Source organism: Lampetra planeri, chromosome 7, assembly GCF_965212315.1.
Source record: "Lampetra planeri chromosome 7, kcLamPlan1.2.h2, whole genome shotgun sequence".
Classification (NCBI taxonomy): Eukaryota; Metazoa; Chordata; class Hyperoartia; order Petromyzontiformes; family Petromyzontidae; genus Lampetra; species Lampetra planeri.
In genome coordinates this window covers 14,008,992-14,035,659 of record NC_136113.1, presented here as the reverse complement: position 1 = coordinate 14,035,659, position 26,668 = coordinate 14,008,992, and the positions used below count along the sequence as shown (strand labels likewise).

Genomic DNA, 26,668 nt, shown 5'->3' with positions numbered 1-26,668 from the left:
AGCCCTGCGGACTTCCCACGTGGTTTCTTTTAAATAAAATATATACGGCCCTCAAAATGCAAACAGATTTTTATTTGAAAGTTGTCTCGCCGGTGTTTTTTTTCTTCTGATAACCCCGTTGGGGCATAACCTTCGTTAACGGCGCACGTGACACTCATTTACAGCGAGGCGGTGCTAGTTTTAGCAGCCTAGATTTACGCGATGTTACTCTACGATGTTACTTTACGAGATTACGACTAGAAGATCCATGTACTGTGCCTGCAAGTCGGTTGTTTTAAAACAAAATGCCTCAGTGTAACTTCGGCATCGCAACAATTTTGCCGGGTCGCTGGCAGTTGAATCATATGCCTAACATTCATGGTAAAATGTATTTAATCGCCATTATTTGTTTGTGTTTAGTTTGCTGTCCTTCTCCTGCACCTCCCATTAGCATGGTTGGCTATGTACGGTGAGAAAGAAGTTCAGCATACATAATCTTTAACCATCATCGATCCACTTTTGGATGAAGGTTTCCCCAACTTTTCGCCATCTCTCACAGATTTGCCATGCGATAATCCACATCGCCAAACACCACACATCTCTCTCCACGTGTTTTAGTGGCGTTTAAAAAAAATTATTGTTAATTTGGCATAGCAGAGTTTAAACATGGCCTTACCCGGGCACACAAAGCTAAGAACTTAAACCAGGCGGCACGCGCTTGCTCATTGAAACCAATGAGCAAGCGGCACTGATTGAAAACGATGAGCAAGCGGCACTGATTGAAAACGTTATTTTTCTGGAACATTGGTACGCTGCTGTTCATTTACATAAATTCGTTTTCCAAAAATTTGCTCAATTTCCAAAGATGACTGGCTATCAATGGACCCCAAGACTCTTAAGAAATGAGTCTCGTTTCTTTGATGCTGTCTCTTCTCCTGCTCTCAAACACTGCGCCTCTCCGGCCTCCCCACGTGCCGTGAAGAAGGGCAAGTACCGGAGACATCGCCTCTCACCAGCTCCTTTTTAAGGCCACAGCGTCATTGACGAATGCGTTGAGTATTTTTTTACATTTTCCCAAAAGCCTCTTGTTTGCCCCTATTGCGGGAACAGACACGCTTCCCCGATAGGGACGTCCTTCTTGGGCGTGCTGCGACTCATCCCTCTCTGTGCCCGAGGCAAGGAAAGATCATGCAGCGCTTCCATCCGTGCGGTTGCTCGCAGAGCTTGGGAAGGAGAGGTGATGGATTCTACGGTTGTCGGGAGAGGTCTGGGATTCAGAGGAAGGATTTTTTTGGGAGTTTCGCAGGGATGGAGGAGGTGCAGCTTTGTTGTGGGTTTTAGCTGGCATGGAAGATGTACCAAGGCACAATGCGTGCCTGGGTACTTAAATGCCACGATTGTACCATCCCAAAAGCAGGGCCTTCTCAATTTTTATTTCCACATGAAAGAGAGAGAGAGACAGCTTATTTAGAGCATTCTCCCGTCGCCATGTCCTGTCGTACATCAAGCGTTTTCAAGTTGACCAGCCGACAGTTGTCACTGCGCCTGGCTGGTAAGCAACTCCTCGTCTATGTCGGTGTTTTACACAAACAACGCAAACTGCCATTTTGGATTTCTTTACAGCAGTGGTTTTTGTTCTTTTATTATGGTTCTGAGGCCGTGCCTACTGCTTTTGTTCGATTCGGCTATGGGATCTGAGGCAGCAGGAAAAGAGGGGAGAAGACCTGAAAGGCACGGATGACTCAGTTTATAAAAACCGGTCGAATCGCTAAATGCTATGCACTCCGGTCGGTGTTCAGTTCAGCAAAAAACACTTTTGCCAAGTTTTCTCGAGAGACCCCATAATTGTGAGCAGCAAATTAAAGGACATCAAGTTGAAGGGTAGACGTAGACTAGAGCCAAATAACGATGTGACTGTCGCCACTTTGATTATGCAACAATGTGTGCGGTACAGTCATTGCGTGCAACTGTATAGCGCAGTAAAAAATATATATATTGATTTCCATTTAATATAAATTACTTTTCTTTTCGTCTGCCTAACTCAATTTAATTCAGCAAAAGGGCATCAGGATTCAAATTCTAATCTCGCCGGCGTGTTTGCCGTGTACTGTCCTTAACGAGGGCTGTAGTACTGCTCGTCACTGGTGCCCAGGGGTAGTGCATCGGTCGCTTGTTCAGGAGGTTTCTGGTTCGAGCCCAGCAGCCACCTTGGTTAATACTGCGATTGTATTAATACGGGATTCCACGCCGTTTGGTTTGCCGTTGAGGTAAAAAAAAACATCCCACGACGTTGTTTGAAGAAGAGTAGGCAGGCCATGGTGCGCTCGGTCCACTGTCCAATTTGACCAAATTTGGTAAATCACTCGCAAATTACTCAATTGGGAGGAGCCTCGTAGCATCATCGCCCTCCTACTGGCAGACTAATGCCCACTCGCATGTCGGGGCTGCCTGTTCACCTTGTGCCGCATGAGGACAGCTGTCACTGGGGGTCACCCTTGGCAAGACTGTCGCAGAGATGTACAGTGCTGCAATGGGAGGCGCACGGTATGCGCGCGAAAGGCGACGATGATATGAGACGCCACGATGGGCTCATTAAAGTTTCAAGACGATGGCGGCAAAAATGCTGAAGCGCATTTCTTATTGAATCACCACGCAGCTGATCGGCCAGGAGCGGAACCCCGGGGTGCAGTACGAGTACTACACGGTGTACGACGCAGAGGAGCTCTCCCGTCGCGGCATCTGGAGCCACAGCTCCTGGAGCCACTGCAACATGGACTGCGGCGGAGGTGATCCACCGAAGAAGAGTGATTTTTGGACTTTGATAGAATTTGGACCCTGGAGTCAAAATACTGTTATATTATTTTAACTCTGGGTTAAATATCCAATGATAGCCAAATGATCGTCCCCCATGAGAAAAGCACCCACCCACCCCCTACCCCGGGAGTTAAGATACAAATAATTATTTGGACCCAAGAGCAAAAATTCTATCCATGCAATATGACCGCTATATATTAATGGGACTCCCCCGGGGTTAGAATGCTGTATGGGATTGTTAACGTTACATGTCGGCTCGTGGGGCGATGACACGCAACTGTGCAAATGAGAGGGAAAAAAAGCTGGAACATTAAAAAAGCGAGATGGTAATCGATTGTAGAGTTGGATCGTGACTTCGGATTGTGCCAACTAATGGAACCGCCGAGGCGGCGTTGGTTGGAATCGGGTGGCGGACTGATGCTTGCTTCCCGTGCGGTTGAGCAGGACAGCAGACGCGAACTGTGTACTGCACCCGGGACAACGAGGTGACGCACGAGCACTTCTGCGGCGAGCCGAGGCCTCGCAGCAACCAGAGCTGCAACACCCACGCTTGTCCACCCGGCATGTGGTGCGTGACACGCACGCAGATCCCCCGTGTAACCTGAACAGACTGTTGGGGCAAGTGCTGTTACCGAGCACCTATGAAGGCCGGCACGGCACACGAGGGGGTGGGGGGCCAGAACCGTGCTCGGCTGCCTTTGTCTCCCCAGTGGCGATGTTTACACACCGCCCAAGGTACTCATTTGAGGCTGAGTCGACCTAGGAGACGCCCAGGACCGGTTCAGATAATTGTCACTGGTGTTGGCCGTGAGCGGGAATCGAATTTGGGTGGCCGGGTTCGTAGCGCAGCATGCTAGCCGCTACACTACCGCGTGACCCACACACACACACCCAACCACTCAGTCACCCGCCCAACCGCTCACCCAACCACTCACTTAGCCGACCCGCCAAACCTCTCACCTACTTACCCACCCAACCACTCAACTCGCTCACCTGCCCAATCGCCCTCCTGTCCACCCAACACTCACACGCCCACTCACTCACCCACGTGCCCAACCACTCATCCAACCACTCACCAGCCCACTCACTTGCGTGGTATTGGGTGAAAGAAACTTAAGGTCACTCCAGTCCATTGATATAACGCCAGTTTTATGAAGTGGCTTGGACATCTTTAACGAATTGTAATAATCTAATCTAATATTTTCACCGTACATAAATAAAATACAAAAAATGTGGAATGTCAGTGAATGATTACAGAATTGCCTCTGACGTTACCTGCTGCTGATTTGGAGCTCATGCCCTGCAACCTCCTTGGATTGGTTTTGCAGATGTGGATCGTCACCAGGCATGGCTGCTGCCCTTCGACAAAGCGACAGAGAAACTTTAGATATCGGTCGGACCGGGACTTGAAACTGGTCCGGGGTTTTATTTATCTGCGTTCTCCCCACGCCATGTCTCTGTTTCTTGGCCCACGTGTTCCCCTCAGGTTGTCGTACAAGTATAGGCCAGAGGAATGGAGCTCAAAGCGAGCGGCCAGTTCATCCACCTACAGGTAACTGCAGCAGCGCATTCGCCAGCAGAGCTGCACCACACACAACACCGTGCTGCGGCTTCATCCTCCGTCAAATCTCACTCGTCTTCGCACGCTCAGGGGTGGAGGGGATGGCACAGTGGTTAGCGCTATGCGTTACGAGACCTGAGTTCCCTTCTTGGCCGTGACGAACGTGAGCGGAGAATAATATCTGAACCGAGGGCCTAGCCCTCCTTGGTGAAGTACGGTCAAAACAACCCCCCGCCCCCCCCCCCCTCTGTAACTGACACTGTGTGGAGAGACCTTCATCCAACAATCTCAGTCGTTTTCTTTCACACCCTACAAGTACAACAAACAAACCGTGCCACTCTCACGTTTGCCCCCCCACCCCCCGCAATAACAAACGCAGGGCACACACGCTGCCCCTTCCAGACCGCAACCACGCGGCGGCACCGCGTTTAAAGTGACGGGGCAAACAAGACCACATTGGGGCACGACGACGCAGTTTAAGTTGAACAAACTCTGACCAAGTGTTAAACGATAAACAGAATGAGGTCACGACACGATCTGCTTCTCGTCTGTCGTGCATTCCGCTCTAGCTCTCTCACCTCCTATGCTCACGAGGCAAGGTCACAACACCCTGCTCGCGATTGTACGAAGGAACTACACTATGGGAACCTCATTTGCCAGTAAAAATATGATAATTGTTTTTTTACCCTTCTATCTGGCAACAAAACTGACACCTTTTTACAAGGAGTCATGTTTGCATAGACCGCAATACCTGCAGTCATAATACAAACAAGTACTTACTTCAAGGACAGTGCACATTATCAAAGTTATGTCTTTTGTTTGTATTATGACTGCAGGTATTGCGGTCTATGCAAACATGACTCCTTGTAAAAAGGTGTCAGTTTTGTTGCCAGATAGAAGGGTAAAAAAACAATTATTGTACGAAGGAAGTTAAACACCACGGGGCTGGTCCGGGATTTAGATGAACGCAATTCCTTAGTGTAACACGGAGGCAAAAACCTGGTGTTAAATAAATAACGCATTGTTATTTATTTAACACCAGAACAGTGGTCAGTGTTAGATTTGAAGCTTTCGTGACTGCAAGGATTCATACTCTTAGTTCTTTCGGTAAAGTCACGTAGGAAAAAAATGAAATTATTAATTTTAATTTCATTTTTTTCCTACGTGACTTTACCGAAAGAACTAAGAGTAGTGCTTAGTGTATCACGCGGCTAACCCGGCGGCTTCCCCGCCCACAAGCTAACAGCGCTCGCGTGACCACCACCGAACGGACCGTGCGTGCGCCTCTGCGCGTGTCACATTCCCCCACCCCGCCGCCTCGTGCCGCCCCGCAGGTGGCAGGCGGGCGCATGGGGGCCGTGCTCGGTGAGCTGCGGCACGGGCGTGCAGGCGCGCCCGGCGTCGTGCCTCCGGGAGGAGGGGCGCTCGGGCCAGCTGGCCGTCGTGGACTCCGTGCTGTGCTCCGCCACGCTGGGCGAGGGGCCGGCGGCCGAGCAGGCGTGCTTCCAGAGGGCCTGCCCCGAGTGGGTGGTCGGGGAGTGGTCCGCCGTACGTTACCCGCCCCAGTCCCCTTTCCACGTGCGCGTGTGTGTGTGTTGAACTTCTTTCGCACGAAACGTAGCCGAACGTGCTAATCGGAGGTGCGGGGGGGCAGGACAACAAACTAAACGCAAAAATAAGTTCTGAAGAAATGTTAGTGTATGTGTGAATGTGGGGGTGATCACCCCAACCTTGAGACTTCGAAGATTGGTATTTCATTGACATTTACCAGTGAAAAATACATTCAATGTTTTAAAAAACGAAAAGTATGAATAATGTAGGACCACATTTATAAAGTTTGAAATTTCAGGACCGCTTCGTGTGCACTCCACGTGTGTGCTGTGCATGTGTGCTACGCGCAGTGCTCGGTGCGGTGCGGGCCGGGCCAGCAGACGCGGGAGGTGACGTGCGGCTCGAACGACGTGCACGGCTGCGGCGACAGCAAATGCGTCTCGACAACGCGGCCGTGCAACCTGGGCCCCTGCCCCACAGCGCAGTGGGTCGCCAACAGCTGGAGCCCCGTGAGCCTCGCCGCGCATGGCGCCTGCACGGTCTCCCTGCCTGTCCGCGTTAGCATCTGGGCGCTACGGTGGCTAGGAGATCTTCTTGGTTCTTTCGGTAAAGTCACGTAGAAGTAGGATAATAAAATAATAAAAATAAAGCATAATAAAATAATACAATTCTCGCGACGTTTCGGCCACAATGCAAGCAGCTGTCCTCAGGTGAAGCTCAAAGTTATGTGGAATCCCACCCCGTAGTGGCGGTTAAATTTCGATTTTAAGCTTTCGTGACTGCAGGGACTAGGAGATGTTAACTACCTCGCCTGATATCCAGGAGGTCGTGAGTTCGATGCAGACATCGCCTCCCCCCCACCCCTACTTTGAAAACCTGGCAGGACCCCTCCTGAAATTAATACAAACTCAGACGTTCCTGGGTAAACGAGTGTAATGATAAAATGTAACAAACCACTCCACCCACACCTCTAAATTGAAGTCTCATTTCTTTACAACTGCTTTTTGTGCCTGGTTTGTTTCCCTTCTCCTGCACCTCCGATGAGCACGGTTGGCCATGTACGGCGCGAAAGAAGTTCAACATACATACACACATGCAACATACACGCACGTGCGTTCTCGCGTGCGCCAGTGCTCAGTGTCATGCGGCGAGGGCGTCCAGCTACGAATGGTGTTCTGCTCCACGGACGTCGGATCGCAGCAGCAGCAGCAGACGGTGAACGACGGGCAGTGCTTGGGGTTGCGGCCCCACGACTCCCAGATGTGCTCAGAGGCTCCGTGCGAGCAGACGTTCAGCTGGTTCATCGGCCCGTGGGGCCTGGTGAGTGGCCTCAGATTCGGGCTGGGCTCGTCGTGCCAATGGTTTGTTTACGTTTCGTTACATTTTTATTTAGCTCACCTATGTGTTTTCGGGTTGTTTGCACGCCGCCGTTAGGCACGATGACCGGCGTTTCGATCCACGTGTTGGGAGAGCTTCTTCTGGAACTGAATTCCCACCACGTGGAGTGAAACTACCTGTAAAGCACAGCGGAGAGCTGTACAACGCAACTTCAAAACAAACCCTATGCAGTCGTGTTAATTTAACCTTGTATTATATTTTTCTGTTAGCTTTGGTCTTGCATCCTAGGATGTTGTGTTGAATTAACCATTTGTGATTTTGATTATTGCTCTAATATGTAATTGTCATGTATGTAAGTTGTCTGATCAAGGTCCCCCTTAAGAAGCGACTTTTAGTCTCGATGGGTTTTGTTTTATTATGAAATTGACTACACGTGGCATAAAAAGACACTCACGAGGTGAACTGTTAATACAATTAAGTGGCCTTCACGCAGAAATGTATTTACCACCTTCTCAGGCTACAACACGGCCGCGGCTGTGCAGTTTAATGAATAAATTAGCTGCGGTATATTTACACGAATTGCAACGCCTCCTAAGAAGAATCTAGTGTAAATAAAACGAGGCATAATAACGCCGAAGGAAAATGGAAGAACAAAAAAAATATACGAATTTTTTTTTAATCCACTCAACCTCGATAATTGTTTTTTTTACCCTTTTATCTGGAAACAAAACTGACACCTTTTTTTACGAGGAGTCATGTTTGCATAGACCACAATACCTGCAGTCATAATGCAAACAAAAAACATAACTCTGATAATGTATGCACTGTCCCTGAAGTTGATTGGTCCACACCCGAGACAGCTTTCCTTAGAGCTTAGTCTCACATGGGTTGGACCAGATGACGCCAAAAGGCGCACAACTCAAAGACAATGCACCATCAGAGTATGAGAGCTCGGGGTAAGCATTTACACCATTGGTACCTCATTTGCCAGTAGCAAAATATGATAATTGTTTTTTTTTACCCTTTTATCTGGCAACAAAACTGACACCTTTTTTACTCAACCTCGTTTATCTCTGTCGCCACCACCCGCCCGCCCGCAGTGCTCGGTGAGCTGCGGCAAGGGAATGCGCAAGCGGCAGATCCTCTGCTTCAACCAGGAGCAGCTGAGCCAGGAGTCGGGGCTGTGCCGCTTCCTGGAACGCCCCACTGAGTGGGAGCACTGCAACAGCCAGGCCTGCTACCTTCCTCAAGGTGCCGCCACCTGGCCGCCCCCCCCCACAACACAGTGGGAGAAGGGTCAATGAAATCATGTCATTAGCACACTTAGTATTCGTGCCATTCTTTATAGGCGCAAACCTATCACGAAGGCGCTGTGTTTCACAAGTGGCCTGTATTGGTTTCACAGGATGGCGCGATGTGGCAGCGTGGCTCCACTCGATGCGCCAATTTGCGAGTAATGTTCAAGTTTGGCAACTTTGGGCCGTGACTCCGGTACGCGTGACCCTCCTGCGAATAACGGTCGCTGTGTGACGGTGACGAAGCAGACGGCGAGGATTTTTTGTTGTTGGCAGTAAACCCGAGGAGGTATCAACCTGGGCGGCTGCTTACGCTCGAACTGCGAGCCTCCGCAATGAGCGGCAGAGGTCGCAAACGGGTTTTGATTCCTTACCCGTACCAGGGTCGTAGCTGGGTATGGGGTAGGGTACGGGTATCGGGTACCCGATTGCGACCTCTGATGAGCGGCAAACGCGCCATCGCTAGGCCGATTCGCCACCCCCATAATGCAATGCCCTCCCTGCAACTATTTCTACAACCATGCAGGCCGGTATAGTTGTACATGTATAGTTGTGCCCCCTGGTATTCAAAACAAAGCTGCCAAACCGGGGAGGCTCCATTGTGTTTTGGTGATTCGTATTCCGTCCAAGGAAAGTCACGTATGCGTGCACACAAGAGCTGGAATGGCGGCTGCATCTCCTGCATAGGTAAGAAGGTAAAGGTGGAGCCCTGCAATTTCTTACTCACGCTACTGCTGGTGGGAGTGCCTACACTAGAAGGAGCTCGAGCGAGATAGTATTGTTGTGGCCTGCCCTTCCACGCTATGGCTGCAGCTGTCCAGCTGATATGATTGCTTGTTGCTGCATCGGAGTTTGTCTCTGGCGTGACGCGTGATGCAGAGGTGCCCAGCAAAGCGGACCCCCGGGGCTACGACTCCACGGACCAGTCCGTCGCCCTGCAGCCCCAGAGAAACAACGGTAATGCCGGCCCCGGGTGGGGGGGGGGTGGCTGGTGCTTTACACCGGCATGCGCACGTGAGACTGTTAAAGGCCCATGGTGCACTGGGGGCACGGTGGAGATGGACGGTGTATACATGGCATGTAATTGAAATGTGTAATCTAAAATACATTTGTAATTCGTATCTGAATTAGATGAGACACAGAGAATTGGTCATTTGTATCTACATTACATTTCTTGAGTATTTTAACCTGAATTGATTTTGCCCTTCTATGGTGCTGGCAACACACCTGTCACAACTTTGTATGAGCAATGGCATAGAGCGATAGAGATCTGTCCTGCTGATGGGGACGGTTTGTTGATAAGTGAGTCTGATGACCAGTGATTGGCTGAAAGACCACGCAAGATCGGGTAGTCATGTGACCTCTGTCATGGATGGGATTGGAAGTTGCCAATCCACTTACAAATGATAATATTTATGCAGATTTTGGATTCGGAAATAAGATTTATCAAAACATTTTAGAAATGTTCATTTATACAAAAAAATCAAACCCCCCCCCCTACAAGGAATATGTTTAATCCAATCCCTTTGCTGAATCGTGAAGCCCTCTTCTCTATGTGCACTAATCGTTGGTACCATCTCTGTGTGCACTGCGTGCAGCGTACTGGCCCGCCGCTGAGACCCAGAGCTGCACAACCTCACGGTACCGTCCCGTTTTATTTGCAAGGGTGACGTTAAACGAGCTATAACATTGTCTCGTGAAAAGAACTGTTAACGACTCGGAAAAAAACTCATACTGACCGAACCGAAATGATGACAGATATGGGGGAGGGCTGGGGGGGTGATCGATGGACAGGGTGTGGGGGTGCGAGTGACTGGATGCACAGGATCGGTGACGTAAGTGTGGAGTGAGCAATGCACGTGTGTAATGAGTAACAGATGAGTGGGGCGAGTGATGGATGAGCGAGGTGAGCTGTAGACATGCAGGGTGAGCCACGTACATTGTACTCTGTGGGTGAGTGACGGATGCTTGCGGGGGTGAGCGACGTCCTTTGTGGGTGAGTGAGGGATGCTTGCGGGGGGGGGGGAGGAGGGCGGGTGGGGTGAGCGACGTTGCTCGGTCCCTTCTGCAGGCACGGCTGCTGCCCCGACGGTGTGCTGGAGGCGCAGGGTCCCAGTTTCTGGGGCTGCCCAGGCTACGCGCCGAGTGACGCCAGGGTCCCCAATGGGCACGACGCGCCGCAGGTCAACAACAACAACCACAACAACCACAACGGCTACAACAACAACGGCTACAACGACGGAGGATCCAGCAATGGTTACAACCGGAACCCGGGCACCTACGAGGTTTGGGTCACAAACCAAGTCCACGCGGCCGTGGGGCTCCATTGTTGGTGGAGGTCGGTGTGGTAAAAGCCACCGTTGTGCTGTACTTCTATGCATCAACGATGATGCTCCCATCCATCTTCACCCACCGGTGCTGACTAGCGCGGTGAAGTATAGCGTACCACATAACTTCCACAGCTCGCATGGTGTGGGGAGTCCCTGATCCTAGTTTGGAATATATTAAAGTTTCATAACACGAGTATTTTTTATTTTTTTTTATTTTTTTTAAGTGCTGATTATGTTTGGAAATGTTATCGGCCGTCCGTTGTGTTGGCGGCATCGGCGAAGGTTAATCCCACACTTGGTGCCAAGGTTAGAACCGATTTGGTGACCGTTTGAAAGTACCTTGTAAATAAAGCACCATGTACACAAATAGACATAATCGCTTTGAATTCGAGGGTCAGGCTGCCAGGGTGTCGAATGCGAGGGGCCGTACACGAACGTTCCCCCACGATTCTTTCCACCACCTCTTCACCCTTCTCGCCCTTCTCACCCCTCCCTCTCCCATCTTCGTCGCCACTGCGACCCCACCCCACCCACGGCGCACGTCGTCGTCCGTTTCCCCCCTCTGCGTCGCCGCGTAGAATGGCGGAGGCTGCTGGCAGAGCGCGTACGGATGCTGCCGTGACCTCGTGACCCCCGCCCGCGGCCCCGAGTTGCAGGGCTGCCCGCAGAGCTACGCGAGTAGCGGCGGTGAGGCCCCCTTACCTTCCCTATGCACTCCATTCGTTTCACGCATTGTTTATCGTCGTAACTTTATTACCCGCCACCTACTGGTAGAGGTCGCATACGGGTTTTGATTCCTTACCCGTACCTGTACCCGGCTGCACCAGGGTCGCAAACGGGTACCCGCAACCGTACCCGGCCGTACCCTACTCGATACCCGGCCGGGTACGGGTACCCGATTGCGACCTCTGTGATCAAGCCATGTTGCAGGCGCGGGTGGGTTGATTCTAGGAACTTGAATTGTGAGAAGAGACAAGACGTTGGGAAATAAGTGACAAACGGTTACTCACCATTGACTCACGGCCTACCTGTACCCGGCCGCACCAGGGTCGCAAACGGGTACCCGTACCTGTACCCGGCCGGGTACGGGTAGCCGGGTATCGGGTAAGGTATGGGTATCAGGTACCCGGTTGCAACCTCTGCCTACTGGACATCTGTGAAAAAGAGCTTCGTAGCCCATCGGATTTCTCCAGAATACAGATTCCGATTCCGATTCACTTCGCCAGTCGGGCGGGAGGGGGCGAGTCGGGAGGTTCGGGAGGACCGAATGATCGCGAACCTACTTTCCGTGCTGCCTCCAGACCCCGTGTGCGGACTTCCCCTGGACAGCGGCACCTGCTCTGATTGGTCGGCCAAGTGGTACTTCGTGGCCGACTCGTCCGTGTGCAACCGCTTCTGGCACAGCGGCTGCGGCGGCAACGGCAACCGCTTCGACTCGGAGGAGGAGTGCGTGAAGGCGTGCGCCCACGTCGGGGCGCACATGTCGCACCACGCCAGCGCCCACCACGGTGCCCAGCAGCACAACCAAGGCGGCCACAACGGCAACAACAATGGCCACGGCAGTGGAGGGAACAACAACAACAATGGCGGTCATGGTGGCGGTGGCGGTAATAGTGGCAGCCATGGCAATCAACAGGGCAGCCACTCCAGCAGCAGCAACAGCCAATACAGCTACACGTACACCAACTACAGGTGAGTGGCATGCTGGGTAATGAATGGAGCATGCTGGGTAATGGAGCTTTTCGATGTGGCTGAGAGACACCTTGAAAAATAATGGGTAATTCTGAGTCCATGTTATTATCCCTTCAACAAAGGTGACAAATGCTGCTGATTGTGCTAACGACGGAGCCTTTAAATACACGGCAGCACACGAGTAGTCGCCTCGGTACTGAGTCAGTAGCCACGTGGTCGTTGTGTAGATTTAATAGAATTATCGTTACAGTTTAACTCCTTTAGTCTGTGATGGAGTGGGGGGGGGGCAGACTTTGCAGGTCCTGTCCTTAATCTACCCAATAACTACCGGGAACCGTTGATTAGTCGGTCACCCCCAAACTCTGCAATGTGGCTATGCCCCCCCCCTAGTATTGGGGCCTGCTGGATAATGCTACAACACAGTGGGCCTCTTGCAAAACTGCCACTGCTCTTCTTGGCAGCCACTACCGTCAAAACCGTGCGCAATCCGCACGCGCTAATGACGGAGCGCTGGGTTAGCGTACAGAGTTATGTGCGTGTCTATTTGTGAGAACAACTGTCGTTGCGTTAAACTTTACAGATTAATGACTAACAAATGAAGCCTCACTGAGTATCGAGACTGACGAGCCCACGGGCCCAGTCTCACCGATTGCTTCGGAGCGCTCCGGCTAACGGTGACCCCGTGCCCTCTCGCCGTGTCTTTCTTCGAGGGCTTTTACTGATGAATGCAAGCTGATAGACAAAACCGCTGGCTGCTACATTGTCGCATTTTGAGGGTCCTCTGAACCAGCGAGCTCTCCGCTCCCCCGACCGCCCACGGTGTTTAAAATCGTTCTCCGCATGCCGCTGTCCCCCGCCGCGTTGCCCGCGCCCTCGCCGACCCCGCCGTGGCCGCGCAGCACACGGGTGCTCAACCAGGACCCGGCGGTGGTGACGGCTCGGATCGGCCTCCCCGTGCAGCTGCACTGCTGGGTCGCCGGCAACGTGAGGCCCTCCATTGAGTGGCTGAAGGACGGGCGGCCCATCTCCGAGCAGAGCAGGTTCACACGTCATGCACGTCACCTTCACGCTCCCCCTGTTCATGGCGTCCGCCACACCGGTGGCACGGCCCTGAAAATCCTGGTGCATCACACGCACGGGTTATGACGTAACACTCGCCGTTTGCTCAGGGATGTATTTTATTGGCAGTTGCGCAAGCTGACTGGGTAATGTATCCCTGAGCCTCACAAACGTTATTGTGCCCTCCTGGCACGGTCGTATAGAGATAATAGACTATAAAACGATTAAAACTAGTGTTATTTTACAAGGTTAAACCCACTGAGCTCTATGGCTTTTTCTCAGAAGCAACCTGGCCACAATTGATATCTCAATGAAGTGGCTCATTATGTGGAAATGTATAGCAGCCAAATATTTTGAACGAACGTTGATTCTAAATGTGAAGGGAGAAACAGGAGGGCCCGGAGAAAAATCCACGCGACCACGGGGAGAACATGACCTCCTGTATACCAGGCAAGGTAGTTAACATCTCGCCACCGTGGCGCCCGAGTGCATTTGTGTAGGTATCTGTAAATGTGTGTGAACGTGCCCAACTACGTGCGTGGCCACGCATGTGCGGTTGATGTCGTTATCGTCGTCGTTGTTGTTGTTTGTGCTTCTGCGGCGACGTGCCCGCCAACGCAGACGGTACACGGTGCTGTCCAACGGCACGCTGCAGGTTGCGGACGTCCTGCAGAGCGACAGCGGCCTCTTCACCTGCCGCGTCACCACCGCTCGCGGCACCAAATTCCGCAACATCAACCTCGTCATATCCGGTGCGTGACCGCGGGATTGTCTCGGGCGAGCCTCGCCGCCCGCCGTTTTGTGTTACCTCTTAAAAGGAAGATTTTGGCTTGGTGTTTACTTGGTGTGGTGTGTAAACATCAGCGCCGATCACACACCTACCCCCCCTCCCCCCCATTGAAGCCGGCATGATCCGGGCCTTAATAGGTGCTCACTTATGGCGATTGCTCAAGAATTTGTGTGCGTTGGTCTGTACTACCTGTATGCATTTCGCACCGTACGTAACCGACCGTGCTTTATCGGCCTGTGGGCCCCAATGCCAATACCACCATCTGCACACTCGATCATCACACCGCCGGCTGTTACATTGTAGAATCACTACCTCGGCTGAATGGCCCAGGCTGTCCGAAATGAGCTTTCAGTTTTGTTAATGATAAAAATACTTAAAAGTTATAGTCTGGAAACAATACCTAAAATTATTTTGCCCACTCTTTAGGTCAGGTCATCCCCTCTCAAAAAGCGGTTGTGTTGTGTAGCTCTCCAATGTGCTGTTTGAGTCGCACCGTGTGGCACGATGTCCGACGCTTTGCTTCACTGGGTGTGAGCTTTCAAATCCCATTTCCGAAGAAGCCACGTGCGTGGAAAAGTTTGGGCATGATGCCGAACAACGCGCGGTATGACCCGAATACAAAGCGGAGAGCGATTCCTTGCTTGTGATGATATATTTGCTTCCTCTTGTTCCGCAGCTCTAAGTGGAACGGTAAACACGCCTTAAAGACGCCAGTCGTGTAGTGCGCCACTCTGACTTGCATCGGTGACGCGCGCAGGTGAGCTGCGCATCGTGAAGGCCCCGAGCAGCATGCACGTGTCGGAGGGTCAGCACGTGGAGCTGCCCTGCACGGCCTCCGACAAACGGGCCTTCATCCAGTGGACACGGTACTTGGATGCGCCTTTGGATACACACTGCTCTTTGTATTTTTGGTGACCCAGGCTACTGTCGCAGGTTGAGAAATCAGTCTCGTGATTTCTCAACCTGGGTTAAACAAATTCACGTGAAGCTCGAAACGTAACGCCGAGAGAGAGAGAGCGAGCGAGCGACCGAGCGTTCATCTCCCTCTGCGTGTCACCTTCCCCGCTCCCCGCATCCGCCGCGCCGCCACCGCGCACAGGGACGACGTGGAGGTGCAGCTGTCGGAGGGGCGCGCTGCGCTGGGCGCCGACGGCGAGCTGGTGCTCTTCTCGGCTCGCGCCGGCGACTCGGGCCGCTACGCGTGCGTGGCGACGCTGGGAGGAATCGTGGCGCGCTCGCCGCCCGCCGACCTGCTGGTCGGGGCCACCGCCCGGCGGCCCATCAACGTCCGCTGGAGCCAACGGCGCGGGAAGAGGGAGAAGCCGAGGCGCGCGCTGGGCCAGAGGGAGAGGGCGCACGGGGTCGCCCGTAGGGTATGATGCGCGACGGGACGGCCGGAGCGTCGGAGCGGTCCGCTACCGACTCGGGCGGGTCCTCGCGTCCTCGCGAGCGTGCGCGAATGCGGCTGCGCGATGGGAAACACTGTGGGCAGGATTTGATCAGGCTTCGTACGTCGCGAAATCAAATTACTTACGATTGTCGCGAGCGTAGCGATGTCGGCGCAATTTGAATTTTGCATTTGTCGCATTTTTGTGCTTTGACGTACTTCCGAGCATGAATGAAGATCGATCAAAAGTTGTTAATTTGCATGAAACGCAACATAAACCTGCCATGAATCTTATTGCAACTTTACAATCTATAACGCTTATAATGCTGACAGAGAGTGATGATGTCATAACCACCAGGCTGTCAGTTTATTCGGAAATCATCTTACAAAACACAATTTTATTGGGTCATTGCGATGTTTTTCTTTATGTAAAGTTTTGTGAAAAAATATATCCTGGGTGCTTCAAAAAAATGTTACCATTTATATAGAACTATCGTTTTTATTGGAAAAATAACCGATAATAAACATAACAAATGTATGTTAATAGCTTCAAAACGTCAAAGAGTCTCCACTTCTTGGCCATCATTGTCAACACGCGCCTGGAATCTTCTCCAGGTGGTCTCCAGAGCTCGGAGGCATATTTATTGTGTTATTGTTGCAAATTCTCGAAAGTGGTTACATTTTTTTGAAGCACCCTATAATAAAAAAAAACATAATTAGCTACAATAATCACGATACGATCCCTAGCAAAACAAACTAAACAAATATATTTGAGTTTATGTCGCTTGATATATTGTAGTATCTTGTCACGGGAAACCTTATTCTGATAAAAAAAAATATATACACAGTTTGTAGCGGGCGGGCTTTTCACACGCCAGAGAATGTTTATTTTCCAGTTGGTGGAAAAGACGTCACTGTCCGTCACTAACGATTGGGCAAATCGCCTGGCTTAACGATTCTTAAGCTCCAGTTCCCGTCACTCACCCCCACGGTGCAGCTGTCGGCGATGACCCAATCGTCAGGTGCATGCAGAGTGTCACGAATTAGAAGTGCACTGTCACAGCTGAAATGCTGCATTGTGGGGCATTGCGAGGACTGGACTTTGAGAATCTCTGGCCTAGGTGATGCATTTTTTAACCATTTCCTCACAATGCAAATCTTGGCTTAGTGTAGTTTTTCAGTTTTCAATCCGAGCAATTATTTGTTATGTTCACACTGATAACTGTGCTGTATCACTGCGTGCGCTCTCACAATTGTGCCGCGCACGTCTGATGTGTGTTTTCTGTTTTAGTCGCATCGCATGTTGTGTGGCCAAAATGTCTGACGATTTGGAACTGCACTGCGTATTATTTGAATGTCATCGTTGTGCAGTCGCTGGCCATCAGTGACATTTTCCGTAATCTCACCAGTATTTCAACACTATTCACTTGAGTGTTTTAAATCTACATCAGTCACGGCAGCATCATTTTCTATGAATAAGTTAAGATTTTCTTAAAATGTCCCCCCCCCCCCAATTATCTTGCAATTGTGTTATTGCCATCTTGGTGTGAGGTGACTAAATTCGAATTTGGAACTCTTCAGCGAGAAGTGCACCACCCTGTGCCAGGCAATGGCCATGCCAGGTGACTTCACCTGAGTAGATTACTTTATCGACATTAGTGGTCCATCTTTGTAAGGGAACTTGATTTTTTTTTTTAAGTGTGTTCTTTTAACTTTAAGCATTGGGCGTCTAATTCATTTTTTTGTGGCATTCCTGTGTGCACCAGTAGCCAGTGCTCTTGCGCTAGGCTTACAAGGCCGGTGAAGGCCTCATCTAGGTTTGGCCTACGGGAAGCACAAGGCCATTGAATCCACTCCCAACGGTGGAGATTGCCTCCTCAACATTTGACCAGAGATTGATCGCAGCTCTGAAGGGTGTGTGCACGGGTGCCCAACTCATCCTCTGTCAGTGTTCGGCAGGGCATCATTTGAGCCGGAGCTGTCCGAGGCTGAGATGCTGAAAATATTTTTCTGCTCCCCCTTACCTCCGCTATTGGGGGATAACGGCGGTGGTCTGGGGGGGGGGGGGGGTTGGGGTTTGGGGGGACCCCGGAAGATAATCCGTGAGGAATTAAGCCCCCGGTGTTGGGTGTGATTGGACACGTATGTTGTATGTATATTGAACTTCTTTCGCACCGTATGTAGCCAACTGCACTAATCGGAGGCGCGACACATCAGTCGTGGTGATATTTCGTTTTGTGCATTTTTTTTTATTTTGGCTTCTATTAACCTATTTTTGAAATCGTGTCTCCCGCAAATTGGCTTGCATGCTAATTTATAGTGACGATGTAACCACTATAAATCGGATATCAGCTAGTTTGCAGGTGCTAGGTAGATTGATGCATCACAGGAATTGGCTCGTGATGATGACAGTTGTTGTTTTTTTGGCTGGTGATGATGCAGTTCTGCCTTTAGGCATGTCATGATGAATCGAACCATCAATGGAAATTGGTGAGCCATTAGAAATATCACATGTGCACGTGCTCATGTGTGCGAGCGGAGGATGGTTGGGGCCTGTGTGTGGTGGTTAGCGCAACTGCGTGTTCAACCCAGCAACCTGAGTTCAATTCCTGGCCATGGCTAAAAGCCAGTGGAGAAAATCTGCACCAATCCTGGGCCTCAGCCTTCAATGACTACCTAGTGCGGTGTGTAAACAATAGCACTGGAGAAACAAAGGCGGCTGGGCATGGTGCTGACGACGCCATCTCCCTTGTGCACCGTGCTGGCCTTAATAGGCGCTCGCTAACAGCACTCGCCCCCCCCACCAGTCTGTGAAAGGCTACACGAGGGATATTTGCGCATCGGTAGGAGACGCTATTATGGGAAAGATTTTAGGTTAAGGATTAGATTTTTAAAAATCCTTTATTTTAGGCTTTTCTTTTCCTGTAAGATGAGCTGAGATGGAAAGGACTGTGTTTTGCCTGCGTTTCGAGAAATGCCGTCACCGGTGACTTTCTTCGTTTGATTTCTTTATTGTGCTGAAAAGTACGAGGTATTTAATTAATTTTCTTAAATTCCCACCACCCCCCCCCCGACTTCTGTCCACCCAGCATTATGAATGAGTTACACCACAGAGAGTGGATTGGCAGGTCGCGTTTGGTGGGGTAAAAGTGCCGGTGCTTCCACCTCTTCCAGTGTGGAAGATGTCTCCGGTCGGTGTGGAAGAGTAGGCCAAACAGCCTCTGAAGGGGTTCTTCAAGAGCCCCCTCGAGCAAAGACATCATCCGCCAGCAGCGGTGCGAGCAAGCATTTGCAGGGCCGCACCTTTATCTTTTTCCGACTTAATTCTTTAAAGTGTAACGGGAATATAACGTTGGATTTGAGCGTCACCTTCTGAGCGTGTGTCGTTATTTCCGAGCTTGTTGCATTGTGCGTACGGCCGAGTTGAGCTTGCGGGTGGCATCACCGAAGGTGACGTGGAGAGATGTACATATTGTTCGTTCGAGTTGTGTTATGGAACGCCGTCGAGAGATGCAACAATGTGAATTTCGACCGGGTGTATTCGGTGGCAAGTCTGCGCAAGGATGAGCGGTGTAAACAGTCAACGGCGGCGTGTTTGACAATAGCGTCTGAAAGTAAGCTGGGAGGGAAAGGAAAACAAACCCAGCGTGCAGTTTAAAAACGATTTCAAGTGCTTATATTTTTTTATTTTTCAAACGTTTTATTTTCATTTTAATCCGTGTATTCAACAAAGGCAAAATAATCCCGTGGCTGAGCGCCAAACGGAAATTTAAAAAATCCCTTAAAACACATTTTTTGCCAAGATGCACGCGCTTGCACGCCTAGTACCCTCACATGTACGTACCTTGTAATTTCTTTTTAGAAAAAAAAAAATATCTGTAAATTCACCTCCGTTTGCCGTTTAAATAAATAACTTTTCACACTACAGTGCCGTCATCGTGTTCTTGAGTGGCCCGCTCGCACTTTAAAGCCTCGCCTGCAGTCCCTTCCGATTGCCCCCGGTCAGGGGGGGGGGGAATAGAAGCGTTGAGCCAAAGCCATTGGCGCTGTCACACCACCCACAGTAGCCTCTTTGTCCCCAGCATCCGAATGGGACCCCCTTTCCTTCACAAACCAGTGGTTGTCAAACTCCCCACGTTGTGACCACGATGTTTTTTCTGTCTTCCCCCCCCACCTCCCCCGCCATTCTATCCAAGTTGTGCAATGGGTGTCATCGCCATGCCACGAAGCATCCCATTTGGAAATCTCACGGAGCTAGCGCATCACCCCTTGCATTAGAGAACGGCCTACAGCAGCATAAGAAGGAGGAGGAGGAGGTGGTGTCGTGCAACAGCTACTTCTGGGTATCCCTTCCCGTGATCTCTTATCCACACTTGGTGGGGCCGGCGTGGCGGCACTTTCCAACTTGCCCTGCTACAGAGAGGAGAAGAAACCCGACATGAGCAGCACAGCTGGGCTACTGCAGTGGAACAACAAGCAGACGGCTCCCGAGCCGCACCAGGCTGGCTTGGCAAGGCCCCAGCGTGGCGGCCATAACGCAGGCGAGAGGTTCGCTTCACCGTGGCCGATTTAAATTTAGATCAGCTCTGCCCAATCGGGCTCACGAGGTCGTCCTGGGGCAAAATGGCAATGAGATGGATTTAGTTTTGTAAAGTCTTCATCTCCCCCCCCACCACGGCCGCTTACTCCGCACTGCTGTGCATCCCAGAGTGGGTTACGGCAAGAGGAAGCGAAGTGGAAGTGTTGGAGGAGTCGATGCCTGAGGGCTCGCGTCGTAGCACGGCATAAAAACAGACGTTCCGGAAGCTTCTGGAGCGAGGCGTCAAAATATATTAACACCGACAACAAGATCCGAGAGGTTACTGTGTTACTGCATTACATATGAAAGCTCGATAATTACCGTACTCCCGACGACACACGAGTGTTCATCGCGCTCGGCAAACACACACAGACGTTAAATATATCGTAGTAGTAGCGTAATAGTTCGAGTATTAATAGAGATTGCAATATATTTTGGCACCGAAATAAAAGAGAAAACACATTTTGGTCGTACAACACAATGACTGTCAGTGCCTTTGTCTTAAATTTGGCTTCGAATGCATTAGCGTTTTGATCAATCGATCTTTATTTTTACGTGCCAATATCGCCCTCTGTAAAGTAGGCATGGGTGCACGTTGCAGCAGAACAGGAACGGTACAGGGGGCACGGAGCAACAGGAATGAAGTGAAAAAGCAAACTAACTGCTCGTTCGAGTTCCTGTTCGTTCGACACTGCAGTGATGCTACGAGAGGGCATTTGAAGTCATCGCATGTCAGCGATTATTATTGTTGCTTGCTCACGCACGCGACACTCGCCCTCGTTTACTCAGATTATTCATAAACTGAGGTCACACAACTTGTGATACAATAATAATAATATACGGGGATTAATATTTTTCTCCCTTTTTTGTATTTTTTTTTTTAATACGGTAAAACTAAAGCTATGACCGGTTATAACTTATAAATAACGTACAATAATACACATCATATGCCTTGCTCCAATACTGACAAACAGCAGCTTTGGTAATACAACTGCAGTCTCACCATGGACCTATAACTTAACATGCAAAAACAAAGCTTTGCTTCCCACATGTCCCGAAAGACGAGTGTATATTTATATATTCTATATATATAAAAACCTCACCAACAAAGTGACCATTGAGCAGCCCCGTAACGTCGCAGAAGGAAGGGAGTGGGCTGAGCCTTCTGCTCGTAAATTCTCAAATTTGTTCGAAGTTGAACATCGGCTGCGTTGTACCTCCCCCCCGACCCCCTGAGTTTTGGGACGCCCCCCACCTTCATACGAGGTCACGCTACAGGCCTGCCGCTGAGACGACGCAGTTCCCTTCCTGCCCCGCGCGCACCCACGCGCGACGCACGCCGGGCCGACGTCAGCATCACAGGCGAATCTCGAAGGTTTTGAACGCGTCCGCGCAGAAGGGGTCGCCCCTCGGGGGGCCGAGGCACGACTTGTGGCTGTCGGCCTGCGCCGCGGCCCAGCGGCTCTCAAACGAGTCCACCTGCGGCAGCGCGGGGGGGCGCGGCGCGCCAGCGTACGCCGCCAGCACCGGCGAGTCGCGCGGGGCCCAGGACGCCGGGCCGCCGACGCCGCCGCCACCAAACACCGCGGTCGTCTGGCGGGACGCGAAGACGGCGCCCGTGGTGGGTCGCGCCGCGCCCGCTGCCGACGCCACCTTCGGCGACCCCGTCTTGCTGAAGACTGACGCGGCCATTTGCGACGGCGTCATCCCCGTGCGATGCTGCTGCTGCTGGTGCTGGAGCAGAGGGGACGAGTACGGGCCCGTGTGGGCCGTCGTTGGCAGCGCCGCCGGAGGGGCCTGGTAGCGGGGGGCCGCAGGCAGCGGCAGCAGCACGGCCGCCGCCACCGCCGGGCACGACGCCGGCGGCGAGCGCGGCGTCAGCGGCGAGGGGCACGGCGTGGTGACGGCGCGCGCCACGTCCGCCAGCCACTGCTCCGCCTCGGACAGGCTCATCGGCTTTACCCCGGCAAACGTCGCCATCTCGCGAGCAGCCACGGGGGCCCAGGGGACGTTCCCTGCATGGCGGGATCGGAAGGAGGAGCGCGCAAGAGCGAGAGGATAAGAGAGAGAATGAGAGATTGCGCTAATTGCAAATTTGTAATTGCGCACACGAGTCGAAATAGAATGAGTCATCGACGCTTTCACGGAAAAGTGTAGTTTTTTGTCAAACTAAGGTGTTTGTTCAATTAATGTGACGCTTGAAATAGCCGCAAGGAGCAAACGGTTCTGCTTCCAGTTAAAAATATCTCGGTCACCGACTGTGGCGTTGATGGAATGGATTTGGCACGGCCTGAAAAAGGCTCAAGGAGATGCAGGGAGAGTCTGGGGCAAGGGCAACGGAGGCAGCTGTCTGAGATTTTTCGGAGTTACGCTCAGAGCGGCCGTTAAGAGTTTGATATTCATTTTTGCAGTATATTTGTTTAGAGAAATATATCTCAAATAAAATGTAATTCGATTTTTTTTCATGATGAATCTTACAATTACCCTATCCACAATATTACGTCACCTCACGCGTATTATTCAAAATGTTCTGTTCACGTTTTCAAAAGCCAAGCATCGTCACTTTTTGCCGGTAAGTCCATCTGCGCAACCCCCCGCGATTAAACCGGTAGTCTCAGCTCATTCACCAATAATTGCGCAGAAAAAAACTTTCATTTAGCTTTCTTTCACGTAAGTGAGTCAAAAATAACTGCAAACTCGATAAGTGCACTCGACAGGATTTCAGAAGGTCTGCGATATCTACTTTCGCGGGCTGTTCCCTCCCGTCGGATGGTGCATTTGTGTGCGAGAGTTATGAGTGGATATTTGATCCAATGCCCATGACACCGAGTGTACGAACTGGAAGTTTGGTCAATGTTAGAATCGTCTTGGAATGTAACAAAGCAATTGAAGCGGGGCGATAGCTCTTGTATCAATCTCACTTCAAGAATTTGACACACGTGTGAATCAGGGCATGTGTAAAATCAAACAGCGACCGATTGCTGCATCGGGAGCCATTAGAGCCTACTTCTGGGTACGTGTTCACGGTTGCGCTGAATAGTCCTCCGATGTGTCGTCGGGGTCGTACCGCGTGTCGTTCGGCACGATGCCCGACGTTTCACTTCATGTACCGGGAGCTCCTTCGGGGTGCCAAATAATTTAGTTCCCGAATCGTTCGTTTTTTCCCGATTTCACGTCAGACAAAAACCCTAAAACGCAATGGAGAGGGTCGAACCTGCCGCAGGGGAGGCCATGCGGGGGGGCCCGCTGTCTGCCGACGGGGAGTAGAAGGGGTCGCTTGGGGGGCTTGGCGCCAGCCTCGTTGAGTTCATCTGGGCGCAGAGCGCGTCCACGTGCCCGCCAACCTCCACTGTTCCTGTAGCCACGCACGCACACACACCCGTTACTGAGTTTATTTCCTATTGAAGGTAGTTTACAGGGCTTTGTCCACCTGCTGCTGAGGGCAGGTCCCTTCACGCTGTGCCTGGTCGGTCATGGGGATTGTTTTGACCATACTTCACCGCGCTGGTCAGTGACGGGTTGGTGATGAGGGTGCCCAAAGGTGGCCGGGAATCAAACTCGCGTTGCCGGATTAAATGCACAGTAATGCTGCTACCCGCTGTGCCACTGCAATAATAAAACACATTTGTAAAAAAGATATTGTATGATTTTTAAAATTTACATTTTAATGTTTTTGTCTTTCTTCTCGGACGTGCGTTTGCATTCCACGTGTGTTGTTTCACATTTGAGGTTTTTAAACACAGACGTGAAAAATGTACTCGACTTTTTCACGGCAACAAAGTTCCGTGAATCAACAAAAAACACAAAAGCTAAGTGTGCACATGGCGACTCCGAATATTTCTTTTTTTTTACTTCTCACAACTTCCCTTTAACAAAGAGAGCCCTGTTGAAACTAAACAACGATAATGTGCACCTCCTATATTTCAGTTGGCTCATTCGCAAATACATTCACCCCAGCATAATTAGCGGATATAACTGAGATTCCCCATATACCTGGGATTTGAACAGAAATAATAAAAGCATGGCAATTGTTTTTGAAACGAAGCAGCTTTTAGAAGAAAGAAAAAATTAACCGGTAAAAACAAAGTTTTTCACTATAAATCCTTTATATGCGTTGCGGCTAGAGTCCTCTCGTCCTCTGGCTTGAGATGGCTGCCACCTATGGGTCAGATGATTGCCTGCCACCATTAAGCAATTGGTAATTAATATAATTTATTTTTTCCTAAAAAGTGTAAAAAAATTTAAACAAAATTTTCACGAAAATAAATTGTCACGCACAACGAGTCTGTGTGCAAAATGTCAGCTCGATTGGATCACGGGAAGTGGGTTAAAAAACGACCGAAAGATTTGCACGGTCGTAAGTGCGCAAGCAAGCAAGCAAGTGAACTTAATATAAAGGATTTAAAAATAAGAATAAAATACGTGTGTAGGCCAGGTCAGCGATGGGGTTGTGTGGCCCTCCATTCTCGTTAAAGATCCAATCCCATTTCAAGCCCAAGTGATGCCCAATTTTAAACTGGGGGATTCTAATCAGGAGCCTTAACCGCACATCATCATCTCATCATCATCATCATAAGCAAGTCATGATCGATCCACCGTTGGACGAAGGCCGGTTGGACAGATAGTGCACGGACGCAGCTAAAGCATCTGTACTTTCATCGGACACGCGTTACTACACAGCGAACGGGAAAAACCCCATGACGGCCTCACCGACAGAAAATCCGCAGTCCGCGCTGTCGAGTCCCGAACGGCGCTGCAGCGTGGACGGCAGCTCGTCCAGGCGCAGCGACAGCTGCCGCTTGAAGGGCGACGAGCCCTGCACCAGCGCCGGGAATCCGCGGAAGGAGCCCTGGCGCGCCATCTGCTCGAGCGGCGCGCGCCGCCGCGGGATAGCGCACGTGGCCGCTCCCCAGCTGCCCGCCGCAGCCGCCGCCACGACGACGCCAGCGGCGGTGGCGGTCGCGGGAGACGGCGGCGAGGACGGCGACGGCGTGGCCGGCGGGGAGCGGCCGTCCGGGGACGGCGCCGTCTCGACGGCGGGCCTCGGGCGGTCGCTCGCCGTGCACAGGGCGCCGTTGGCCACGCCGCAGTCGCTGGCCGCTGCGGGTCCGACGCGGGTCGGGGACGGGGGGGGGAGAAGACGGGGCAGCGTTAATGGCTGGCTCGATGCGGTTGTGGAGAGGGCTTTATTTATGGTTGCGGCGAACGACGGCAACGTTTGCGGTGAGAGTTGAAGGAGAACGTCTCACCGGACCAGCGCGAGGGGAGAACTACATGTCAATGCGTTTTAGCCGTGGATTATTACGCCACTGAGAAAAAACTGAGACTTTTAATATCCCCGGGGAGGACTAAGAGATTACCGGGGACAGATTCCTCAATAAAGAGGATGATCCGGGGGGGGGGGGGGGGGGGGGAACCAGGGTAGGTGGCGACCAGGGTGATCTTCTTCTTTCTTTCGAATGGCTCCTGATGTAGGTGCAGAGCAACAACTACAGCCCAGATAACGGCGTCAGGAGCAGCGGAGTGGCATCGCCGCGATGTCTCCTCCGCATTTTGTGGATCGTGCATCGCGTCGTTACATGATGTGACCTCGGCGAGCCGCGCATTCGTTCTCGAGGGGTGCGCCGCTTACGCTTGTCATCCTCGGAGCCGCCGCCGCCGCGGTGGTGGTGGCGGTGGTGATGGCGGTGGACTCCGTCGGCGCCGCCGCTGCCGTCCGCGGTGAGGCCGCCAGGGGAGCGCGCGCCGCGGAAGGAGCCCTCGCGCATGAAGCTGGTGCGGTCGACGTCGAACGTGGCGGTGACGCCGCACTCCTTCTCGCGCCGCTGCTTGCGCTCCAGGCACACGGTGAAGGCGCAGCCCACCGCGTGACTCAGCCGCTCCCCCTGCTCAAATAGCGGACGAGTGAACGGTTAAACGACGGATTGTAACAGCTGCGCAATCGCCGTCGTCATCATCATCGTCATCATAATTGGCAGTGATGAATCACGGAGGGACACAGCTGGGAAAGAATCGATTCTTTTCTGGTTCAGTTTTCAGCGTCGCAGTGTTATTCCCATATTTTTCTACCTTGTTTGTACAGTTCGCTATTCCCATTTGCCTAAATGTAGCATTAGCACGTAATTTGCACCGGATGTGCATACACGCTAATTTCTGTGATTCCATCGTTAGTCTTGACGACCGGCCGTTATCCGTTACAGCACAGCCGAGAGGGCATCCACCGTGGAGATGGAGCGACAATGAGCCCATGTGCAGGAGCTAGATGGATGAGGGATGGTGATGGCTTGAGGAGG

The 26,668-nt window shown here is 51.5% G+C and overlaps 2 protein-coding genes across 3 annotated transcripts in view; one reads left to right on the top strand and one right to left on the bottom strand.

Annotated features, from left to right (window-relative positions):
* LOC144720031 (papilin-like) overlaps positions 1 to 17,854 on the top strand; it is a 52,703-nt gene extending 34,849 nt beyond the window's left edge. For both annotated transcript variants that reach the window (XM_078596458.1, XM_078596457.1), the window contains exons 10-25: positions 2,636 to 2,765; positions 3,238 to 3,361; positions 4,280 to 4,345; positions 5,689 to 5,902; positions 6,256 to 6,414; positions 7,037 to 7,225; positions 8,344 to 8,494; positions 9,418 to 9,495; positions 10,137 to 10,179; positions 10,610 to 10,823; positions 11,447 to 11,555; positions 12,170 to 12,560; positions 13,460 to 13,600; positions 14,241 to 14,371; positions 15,167 to 15,275; positions 15,509 to 17,854. In XM_078596458.1, the coding sequence (XP_078452584.1) occupies positions 2,636 to 2,765; positions 3,238 to 3,361; positions 4,280 to 4,345; positions 5,689 to 5,902; positions 6,256 to 6,414; positions 7,037 to 7,225; positions 8,344 to 8,494; positions 9,418 to 9,495; positions 10,137 to 10,179; positions 10,610 to 10,823; positions 11,447 to 11,555; positions 12,170 to 12,560; positions 13,460 to 13,600; positions 14,241 to 14,371; positions 15,167 to 15,275; positions 15,509 to 15,788 (2,529 nt within the window). In that variant the 3' untranslated portion in view covers positions 15,789 to 17,854. The remainder of the gene's footprint in view (positions 1 to 2,635; positions 2,766 to 3,237; positions 3,362 to 4,279; positions 4,346 to 5,688; positions 5,903 to 6,255; positions 6,415 to 7,036; positions 7,226 to 8,343; positions 8,495 to 9,417; positions 9,496 to 10,136; positions 10,180 to 10,609; positions 10,824 to 11,446; positions 11,556 to 12,169; positions 12,561 to 13,459; positions 13,601 to 14,240; positions 14,372 to 15,166; positions 15,276 to 15,508) is intronic.
* Positions 17,855 to 19,414: 1,560 nt separating this feature from the next.
* LOC144720033 (numb-like protein) overlaps positions 19,415 to 26,668 on the bottom strand; it is a 58,500-nt gene continuing 51,246 nt past the window's right edge. The window contains exons 6-9 of the mRNA XM_078596459.1: positions 26,008 to 26,263; positions 25,086 to 25,475; positions 23,590 to 23,730; positions 19,415 to 22,390 (exon numbers count right to left, since the gene is read on the bottom strand). Coding sequence (XP_078452585.1) covers positions 21,732 to 22,390; positions 23,590 to 23,730; positions 25,086 to 25,475; positions 26,008 to 26,263 — 1,446 coding nt within the window. The 3' untranslated portion in view covers positions 19,415 to 21,731. The remainder of the gene's footprint in view (positions 22,391 to 23,589; positions 23,731 to 25,085; positions 25,476 to 26,007; positions 26,264 to 26,668) is intronic.